This window comes from Nicotiana tabacum, chromosome 2, assembly GCF_000715075.1.
Source record: "Nicotiana tabacum cultivar K326 chromosome 2, ASM71507v2, whole genome shotgun sequence".
NCBI classification, from domain to species: Eukaryota; Viridiplantae; Streptophyta; class Magnoliopsida; order Solanales; family Solanaceae; genus Nicotiana; species Nicotiana tabacum.
Window position 1 is genome coordinate 77,472,949 of NC_134081.1, and position 10,123 is coordinate 77,483,071.

At 35.2% G+C, this 10,123-nt stretch overlaps 2 protein-coding genes across 4 annotated transcripts; both read left to right on the plus strand.

Moving 5' to 3' along the window:
- The first annotated feature begins 1,343 nt into the window (after nt 1–1,343).
- Nucleotides 1,344–6,059, plus strand: LOC107797045 (zinc finger CCCH domain-containing protein 18-like). 3 transcript variants are annotated; one of them, XM_016619887.2, is made up of 8 exons: nt 1,344–1,741; nt 2,697–3,604; nt 3,690–3,857; nt 3,943–4,122; nt 4,480–4,556; nt 4,749–4,904; nt 5,014–5,110; nt 5,574–6,059. In XM_016619887.2, exons 2-8 carry the CDS (start codon nt 2,709–2,711, stop codon nt 5,644–5,646), a joined length of 1,647 nt encoding a protein of 548 aa, XP_016475373.2. In that variant the 5' UTR covers nt 1,344–1,741; nt 2,697–2,708; the 3' UTR covers nt 5,647–6,059. The 3 variants fall into 3 exon arrangements, with proteins under 3 accessions (XP_016475373.2, XP_016475375.2, XP_016475374.2); XM_016619889.2 differs by having other exon boundaries at nt 5,017–5,110; XM_016619888.2 differs by having other exon boundaries at nt 1,473–1,741; nt 2,700–3,604.
- A 3,416-nt stretch (nt 6,060–9,475) lies between these two features.
- LOC107797041 (NADH-ubiquinone oxidoreductase 20.9 kDa subunit) lies at nt 9,476–9,870 on the plus strand. The gene is made up of 2 exons (XM_016619883.2): nt 9,476–9,629; nt 9,716–9,870. The coding sequence occupies exons 1-2, from the start codon at nt 9,476–9,478 to the stop codon at nt 9,868–9,870; spliced, it is 309 nt and encodes a 102-aa protein (XP_016475369.1).
- Nucleotides 9,871–10,123: the final 253 nt, after the last annotated feature.

Consider the following 10,123-nt stretch of genomic DNA (forward strand, 5'->3'; position numbering starts at 1 on the left):
TGTATACGGTAAAATACGTTATGCCACGTGGCCGTTTAAGAGAATGACACGTGGAACTTAAGGCGAGGGATAGTTAGAACTGAAGGCAGTTGCCCCATTTGTCACCGGAAAGAATGACACTCATAAAGATCCAACAAATACCCTCCGACCAGTAGCATTTAATGGAGAATATTCTACATCATTTAGTGCATTGCCCTTTACAGAGAATTTGTCATTTATGCTTACAGTTACACCTTCATCAATGGCCCTCATAATTGACATTAAAGAAGGGCACAATACTAGGACCTTGTTCCTAGGCGTAGCTATAAATAGTGAGCTATGTTATCATTGTAAAGGAGACGACTTTTCAGGCAAATTTATGCCATAAATGATCCAAAGCTTTATATAATTTTACTCTCTTGTTCCTTGTTTTCATCATGTTGTGCCCAAAAGTTCTGCCCACGGAATTACTATTTTTCGTGATTTTACCTTTATTTCAAGGCTAAGTATTGCGCATTTCTTTAATTATTTCAGGATTAAATTAATTCACTTGTCTAGAAACTACGTATAAATTCAACTGTACCGTTTTACGAGTAAACAAAATCACTCCCCCTTCTGAGCCAACTATTTAAGAAAGTTCGGTGCACTAAGCTACTAATACGCTTGAAGAGAAGATTGGATTCTATCAGATTTATTATATGCTTATTTTATATTTTGGTAATAGATTGTTTTTACAACTTAAATTCGTAATCTTTTAGTTATATATACGATGACAATTCTCACCTTTACTCGGGACATGCTATTTTATGAATGCCAAAAATATTTGTGTCGCTTTAGACAAGCAATGATACTTTAGTGGTAAGTCGGCATCACCTTCAATTTATGACTATAGAATCCCTAAAATTAAAACATCACATTGGAAAATAGTGAACACAGGTGGGTCACACTCGGAAACTCATAAGTAATGAATAATGATTGAGCTAACAAATATTCTGTTTGCATCCTTCACAAATTGCTTCATCTATATATTGCTTCATTCTGGAAGTCACAAGTCGTCACATAATTTCAGTGAATAGTGACTTTTGACCAAAGCTACTCTAGGAGATGTTATTGCATTCCTGTTATATCGACAAAAATACTTCCATGTTTAGGTTACTAAAAATATTTTTTACAATTAAATTAAAACAGTAATTATTAGGTCTCTTTTAAAAAAATTCCAGTTATTTGCAAAAATTAATAAATCAACTATAATTATTCAATATAGTTAAGAAAAGATGACCAAACCATAGGCTGGGACAAAAGACACTGCATATGCTTTTAAACTCTTTCTGGACATTGGAATCTCCGAAAGTTGTCTATGGATAATTATCTTTACCCAAACAAGAAAAAAACTTTATTGTGGTAAAATTATCTGACTTGGATTTCTAGTAGGGGGTAATTTAGTCAAGTTACATACTTCAAGCTGTACTCAACCTTCGTAAATCTAGGAAATTTAGATTTTGGATTGGTAACTGCTAGCTGTATTTCAAAATGATACTTATCTCAAAAGTTATGAATAATCAAGTGATTTTATAATAACTCCTGTTATAAATTAAAAAAAAAAAAGGGTTGAATCAGTACTTTAGCCTAATGTATTTGAAGTGATGAAAGCAGTTGCTACAGTGTTAAGGTGTTTCTGCAACATTCAGAGAGAAAGAATGTCTGCTTCACTCTGACTGTTTAATTTCTTAACGGTGCAAGTTGTTTCCATATAAGAATAAGGGTATGTTGAATCTCATCTTCTTCTTGTTTTCCAGTTACTTTTTCACTAGTCAAGATTGTCTTTTTTTTTTGGATGCGTGCTACCATGTGTATATTATTCTGCTTTAGGATTCTGCAAAAATCTGAGAAAAAAAAGTTTTTGCATGTCTTTCTTGTTGAAATGACTGTAGATTCAGAGGTTTGAGTCCCAAAAAATAAAACTCGCTTGGCATGTTTAACTTTTGACAATGATTTGCAAATTATAGGAGTAGTGTTCTTTTTTCTTTGTACTGTGCCTGTTTTTTATGGGTATTGTAGTTATCAAATTCTCCCGTCTCTGTTACTCTGTTAAACTAGTCATCTTTTAACATGAATTGAGCACGTTTCTAGTTTCAATTATTCTCCTGTTCCCAAAAAGAAGAAGAAGTTTCCAACTTTGAAAATGAGTTCCATCTTACCGGATTTAAACCTGATAGGTTCAACCTTAAGGTTATATTACGGGTATAGAATTCAAAATTGTTGAAATTTTAGTAGTTCGTCACATTTGTATCTATGTTCCGTGTCAAAATACTTGGTTCAATTGAACCTATAAACAATAAACTCAGCCGCCTCTGCTTACAGGATCTTGTAGTAGTAGGTTAGCCCATCCGTAATATTCGCTTAGTTGGGACTTGGGATATTCGCTTAGTTGGGACTTCGGACGCATGTTCGGTCAAACCCAGTAGCTTTGGTCCAAACTCTATATTTGCCTTTAAAAATTTATTAAATTTGCACAAATTATTAATTTAGAACTCAGTAACTCAGAAGGAATAGAATCCCGAATCCATTAGCTTCAAATCCTGGCTCCACCTCTGGGTATTAACACTCATTGTTGCCGTACCTATGTTGTTGCCTATATATGATCATTTGGTGTACCTTTATTTGGCTTATAACTGCATTTTTTTTCTTTTGTGTTCAATTTGGTACACATGATACAGTAGCTTGCTGCAATGGACCCATTTGAGGCAGCTAAACTTGTGCATGAGAGAATCCTGAGAGTTGAACCAGAGCATGTTACAAGGAAGATTATTGGCTATATTTACTTGCAAGACTTCCCCAATCAGGAAATGATTCGATTAGCATTAGGCCCTGATACCTTAATTCACAACGTGATCCAAAAGGCAAAAAATGCCCTTAAACTAAACTCAACTTCAATGTTTTACAATCCAGTTTCACCTTCTATAAATCCAGCACATATAGCAGATCCCCTAATGCAGTTTGCACACTTTTCACCTCTTTCATCATGTTCAGTTTCATCAGCTTTTGATGTAGCCTCCTCTTGTTGCGAACCTCAACTGACTGACAAACGTTCTCAGTTAACCGAAATGCCTTACTCGGACTATGAGCCTTCGCAACGGTTTCTCCAACTTGAAGAAACAATGGACTTTGAAAATTTAAATTACCATAGTGATTACTGCTATCCAGAAGCAGCCCTAATCAGGCGCAGCAGAAATTCTCCAAATCCGTTTAAATTTCCAGTTAAGGCTTGCCACTATTTCAACAAGGGGTTCTGTAAAAATGGTACTAGCTGTAGGTATTTTCATGCTTATCCATTTCCGGAGAGCTACCATCATATGGTTGACCCTAACTTATGTGAAAATGGTGATGAAGATCAAGTACTTTCACCTGGTTCCCTGGAGAAATTAGAGCTAGAGATAACAGAGCTCTTGAAATCCAAGAAAGGGCATCCTCTTTCAATTGCATCACTGCCCATGATGTATTATGAGAAGTATGGGAGAACCCTCCAAGCGGAAGGGTATCTAACCGAGAGCCAGAGACATGGTAAAGCTGGTTATAATTTGACAAAGCTTCTTGCTCGATTGAAGTTTGTTCGTCTGATTGAGAGGTGTTTGTTACCTGGACTCTTGCATTATTTTATTTAGTCAATCGATCCTATTTAACTTCTAATATGTTTGGATGTTATGTTACAGGCCTCATGGACAACATTCTGTAATACTGGCTGAAGATGCAGCAAAGTACATGGACTCTCATGGTGAAAGAAGTGATCCCGGTCCTATTGTTAGCGGTTCACGTCAGATATATTTGACATTCCTTGCTGAGAGCACTTTTACGGAGGAAGATGTCTCTGATTACTTCAAGTATGCAACCCAACATGTGATGTTTATGTGCTTTTCCTTTTAGTTAGCGTTCAATACTTCTCTGATCTTTGGTTTTTGTTTTCAGCACTTTTGGCCCAGTTCAAGATGTAAGAATGCCATGTCAGCAGAAACGGATGTTTGGATTTGTTACCTTCTTCAGTGCAGATACTGTAAAATTGGTTTTGTCAACAGGAAATCCACATTATGTGTGTGGTGCTCGCGTTCTTGTCAAACCTTATAGGGAGAAGTCAAAGCTATTCGAAAGGTACTCTTATAGGCTCTTGGTTAAAGTCAACCTAAATCACGGCTTTTTTTTAGTGCCTTATAGGTTCTAATCATACTGCAATTCCTTAATGACACATCTCGATTGCTCGATTAAGTTGATCTTTATACTCTCTGCATGCTTTGGTAAGGGAAGCCTGGAGTTACACTGAGAATTTAGCTTCTTCTTTTTCTTTCATTTCCTTCTTGTATCTATGAAGTGAATTACTCTTGCATTTTGTTCATTTTAACTGATCTTTCCTTTTGATATTAACCGGATTATAGTTTCCAATTTAGATCTGATATACTTCTACTAGTTCACAATGGTCAAACCTGTCTAATCTAATTTCTTCTCCCGCAGGAGACACCAGGAGAAAATGGAGTCACCAATATATTACCATGTACATCATGCTGATTTGGATTCTGGGCTACAAGAAAGTAAGACAGTTGCACTTGAAATATTGCTCATTTGTCATTGTAGACTGAATGAAATTTCTTTTCCCTGAAAGGTTTAGTTACTATGGCGTGTGGATGAACATCCATATCTGTAAAGCCATTTTATTAATCAACTTCTGCATGCTCTAATCATTTGCTCTTTTTTATCTAACACATATCGTGGACTGTCAACAGGATTGGCGTACTCCAGACTGCTAAGGAAGCATATAATGGAAGAGCAAGCCCTTGAACTTGAGTCTAGGCGACTTGCACAGCTGCAGTTGTCGCAAAAATCCATGGCCGCTCTGTCCTATTTCGACGCTTCCATGGATGAATTTAACATTTCTCAACGTATGTATATACTCTTTTTATTGTTACCGACTTCAGCCACCTGCCTTCACCGTTTAGTACACTGATTTTCTGTACTGCAAGTGCACTGAGCGTTGTAAGTTCTTGTCAGCAGAACGGTTCAGCCATCTATCAGATGTTCAGAACAGCGGATACTCGGATGAAGATAACCCCAAACATTCAGGAAGCCATTGTGCTGATGAGGAGAGGTATATACTGGAGTTATAAATTAGTTATGATAGTCATCGACTCACATATCTACCAGTATTTTCTAAAATTTGATAACAAGTCCTCTTTTCACTTTGATGTTACTTGCATAGCAACTGAATTAACAAAAAAGCTTGTCTTGATGTTTCTTTACTTTGTCTTTCCGTTTGCTGTCATCTCGTTCCAAAAGTGCGCAGAGTATTTACATTACATTATGTTCTGCATCCACATAATTGTCCCACAGAACAGGTCCAAAACTTATGTCACATAGTTCGAAGGTAGGTCCTAGGGGTAACTGTATGTGTAACATGACAGTTTTGGTTACTGATTAGGCTGTCTATAACTGGGGTTTTGTGAGTCATTTTTATGTTGTGAATCTCATCTACTTGTACGTCTTCGCAAATTGAACCTTGTACTTCGCTTGGACTCATTTAGTTTTTTTATTTTTATGTTGTATTACTACAGCAATCAAGGAAACAACCTACCAGACAGTCCATTCGCATCTGGAATAACGAGCAGCATATCTCCAGTCATTTAGGTCCGGTGACACGTTATACAAGTCTACTTCGAAGCCAGCATCTTGAATTCGAGACAATGCAAGTCTTTTGTTTCCCTTCTTCAGCTCCGACCCCTTACATTCACGAAATTAAAGGCTTTTTGCTGATGTAGTGCATATAGATAGAGGAATATCAGAAGTAGATCCTCCACACGGCCGGGCTAAAATAACTTGGCCAATTAGGAAATATGAGATACACAAAAACGTACATGTAAGAAAGTTCATAGGTCTTTTCTCTGCTTTTTCTAGATGTTAGGCATAGCATAGACAATAGGACACACGTAGTTTTCCTTGGGAAAGAATGTAATACTATATAACTACTCCCTCCGTCTCTTCTACACGGCCTTTAAAAGACATTAATTAGAAGGGAATTTTTACTATTTTATCCTTATTTATGTCTTAGGATATAGTCTATCTTTATTGAATATTTATTCTATTTATGTGTCATTTCCATTTTCAAGAATAATTACTACTAAGGGTAAAATGAGAAGAAAATAATTAATTTTATTTTGAACTTCTAAAATGATAAATAATTTGAGACTAACAATTTTTAGAAACTACGACATATAATACGAGTCACCTGCAAGGTGCAGACATAAATTTTGTTCTATTTGGGGTAATAATACAATACTCCCCGGGTCTTCTTTAATTATTTTTTTGGTTGTTTTCTCACATATTAAGGAATTCAATTTTTAACATTAATTAATACTTGAATTTATTCATTGAAAATATAATAGATACTATTAGGCTCTAGCAATTTTGGGAAAAAAAAGTTAATTATCCGAAGAAGATCGTTTACTCGTAGCAAGAGCGCGAAAAATTGAGCGTTTCTTATCACAACCCTTTTTTGTAGCAGAAGTATTTACCGGTTCTTCAGAGAAATATGTTGCTCTAGCAGAAACAATTCGAGAATTTCAATTGATCATTTCCGGAGAATTAGATGGTCTTCCTGAACAGGCCTTTTATTTGGTAGGTAATATCGATGAAGCTACCGCGAAGGCTATGAACTTAGAAATGGAGAGCAATTTGAAGAAATGACCTTAAATCTTAAGATAGGAAAAATCTCAATTTCAATTGAAAGAATAAGTTGAATGAAAAGTTTTTGATTTACCTATTATTATAGGCAGACAGCACTAACAAAGATAAAGTGACAGACATATAAATGATTCATCATTTGTAATATCTATTCATCCCGCAATTCCAATCAAAAAAGAAGTTAATTCCTTTTTGATATCTGATAAAACCAAATATTACGGATCATAATAAAAAAAAAGAGTAAAAAATTAATTAAAGTGGATAGGAGAGAATATAAATTATCCATGATTAAATGATAAAAGTGTAGGTGAGGCTAGTTTGTTTTTGTTGGGTAGGTTTGTTTGTGTTAGTCTGTGAATAATTTAGTGCGGAGTAAAATTAAGGTTGGCGTGTTTGACTGGTTTGTGAAGACCGAGGGAGAGGTCTCACCGCAGAGTATCCAGATTTACGAGAAATATTGATTAGTCGGACATAGGAGTGCGTGGGATTAATATTTAAAAGTACATTATCCATGCCAAAGCAACGATTTTTTAGATACGGCATTGTTGGTATGAATAATAATCTAAGTTATGATACTAAATATGAGCACCTAGAAGATTTCAAAGCACATATAACCTTAAGCAACGATATCACTGCCCAAACTCAGCACTAGGGACGGCGACAAAATTGGGGATAAGGGGAGTTATTTAATATTAAAATATCACAGTTAGGTTATTTTTATCACTATGCTAGAAGTTTTTCTCGTGTTAATTTTTCTTGTCTTACTACAATATGACAATCAATGTATATAAGTTTTAAAATGTATGTATTTCGTATCTACACAAAGTAATTTTTCTAAAAAATAAAAAGAATTAAATTAGACCATCTTTGAGACAATGTTGCTACGCAACTGCCAACAAACAGAAAATTAACCAGGGTTCTTGGTGGATGTTTACTGTTTCGGATGGCGGGGAGAGGATAAATTTTAGTAATATTACAAAGGGAAAAAGACATTAAAAAGTGACCTCGCTATCTAATCATCACCTGCTTGCATGTAATTAGATGTTACGTACATTCAGTGGTTGTATTAAAAAATTATATCCATTTGTTACTTAGGAACTGAAAATAGATTTATTTCCTCCGTAATTGCCGGAGAAATAATGTGGTAACAGTGACATTTTCTCGATCAAGAGATGATGACACCACTATGGACCAGCCCATGGTAAAGTTGTCATGGGCTTCTGAGTTCTCGAGGGAAATGAAAGGAAATTTTACATCATATATATTTTAAAATATTATTTTCTATAGCTACCTTTTATATTTTATAGCAAAATAAGTATTTATGGTATATACTACCATTGAGACATGAAATACACTATTATGTTTTTCCTATCTCTTAGACAACTGGACATACCTATTTTTAAGGTGATTGTCGTTACTGTATTAATGAATACATGGCGCGAATACATGTGAATACATGCGCATACAACTGGACTGCCCTGGCACTTTTTACTGCTGTATTCATGAATACAGCAACGCGAATATATGCGCGTACAACTGGACTACCTATTTTAGGCGCTTTTTGCTGCTGTATTCATGAATACATAGCGCGAATACAGGTGAATACATGCACGTACAGCTGGACTACTCTGATTTTAGGCGCTTTTTGCTGCTGTATTCATGAATACAACAGCGCAAATACACAATCGTAACAACTGAATGGTAGCTATAGGAAGTAATTATGTATATGGTAGCTATAGGAAGTTAATAGCCACTAAACAATAGTGGTTTCCTAAAATTCTTTTTTAATAACATGATTTACAACTGGTGATTAAAAATTATCCATAATTTTAAGAGTAATCGAAATTTAATCATTTTTTTATGTGAAAATAAAATTTGATAAAAAAAAACTCTTAAAATTCCGGAAAAATTCCAGCATGGAGTTCAAATTTTCTACGTATGAAATTCCATCATAATGTTTTGAAATTCATAATGTGCTGGAGTTTTACTATAATATGCTGAAAGTTTATATGTAGGAGTTCCATAATCCTACATATTATGCTGGAACTTTATGTGTTTTAACTAGGGTACTTTTATCCAAATTTTATCTCCGCCTTATATAGTGGCTACTTTTCAATAATTTTATAAATACTGGCTATTTTTGTATAACCACCCGTAAAAATGGGGGCGAAGTGCAATAATAGCCATTTTAAAGTCCGCTATTTAAAATATATCTATAATTTACAATGTATTTAAAGATTAGCCAATTCACCTAAACATCAGGATTAAGTATCCTGAATTTTGGAAATTCAGGACTTGGTGTCCTAAATTTTTGAGCTGCTAAGTTGAAATTCAGGACTAAGTGTCCTGAATTTCTGAATTACTAATTTAAAATTCAGGACATAAGATTCGAACTTGTGGACACAATTTTCGATCTTTAGGACACGATGTCATAAAATTTAAACTTTGAGATTTAAATTCTAAGACGTCGTATCCTGAAATTTGAGCGAAATTGGTTAATCTTTAAATACATAATAAAATGTAGATATATTTTAAACAACATACATAAAAAGTTGATACACGGTGCCATTTTCACTAAAAACAGCTATGCCATGCTATTTGGACGAGTTCTGATTGATGGATCCACGGGAGTGACTAATCAATATGGACAAGCCCATTACCAAAGACGAACAAATACAACTAATGAAGTTGCATTTTCCGATTAAAAACCAGCTGAGTGTCCCGTCGCCGACGAGCGACTAGAAAGAGCAGCAGCTAAGAGGAAAGAAGAAGGAAGATGAACACAGACATAACAGCATCGACAAAGCCCGAATACCCGGTTATAGATCGAGACCCACCTTTTACTAAAACCGTTGCCAATTTCAACACCCTCGATTACCTCCGTCTCACCACCATCTCCGGCATCTCCGTCACCGTCGGCTACCTCTCCGGTATACTCCTACCTCTCCTTTATTTCTTATCAATCAATCTATCGACTGAGCTTTGTTAATGATAATTCTTTTTTGAATATGGGCAGGAATAAAACCAGGGATTAGGGGGCCGTCAATGGTGACGGGAGGTTTAATTGGGTTAATGGGTGGTTTCATGTACGCTTACCAGAATTCTGCTGGCAGGCTCATGGGCTTTTTTCCCAATGAAGGAGAGGTAGCCAAGTACAAGTACAAGATTTAACTGCTTCACCTTTTATTTCACGGGCCTTTTCTGGATTTATATTTTTTGGACATGTTAAGAAAATAGTGGCATTTCTCTTTTTCTATATGTGAACTTTGTTGAAAATTTTATTGTCAATAATATCAGTATGTGGTTACTTTGTCACTCTATAATTGCTTGTTTTGCTATGAATTATGTCTTTTGTTGACTTGCTAATAGTTGATGATTTGACTCTGCAAAATTTTCACTTGTATTTGTGAATTAAGTTTATCAT

Excerpts from the sequence above, each read along its gene's own strand:
- LOC107797045 (XM_016619887.2), top strand. The coding sequence starts at position 2,709 with ATGGACCCATTTGAGGCAGCTAAACTTGTGCATGAGAGAATCCTGAGA. Across the intron at positions 3,858-3,942 it reads GATGTCTCTGATTACTTCAA|CACTTTTGGCCCAGTTCAAG; the intron begins GTATGCAACCCA and ends TTTTGTTTTCAG. Across the intron at positions 4,557-4,748 it reads GGATTCTGGGCTACAAGAAA|GATTGGCGTACTCCAGACTG; the intron begins GTAAGACAGTTG and ends GACTGTCAACAG.
- LOC107797041 (XM_016619883.2), top strand. The coding sequence starts at position 9,476 with ATGAACACAGACATAACAGCATCGACAAAGCCCGAATACCCGGTTATA. Across the intron at positions 9,630-9,715 it reads CACCGTCGGCTACCTCTCCG|GAATAAAACCAGGGATTAGG; the intron begins GTATACTCCTAC and ends GAATATGGGCAG.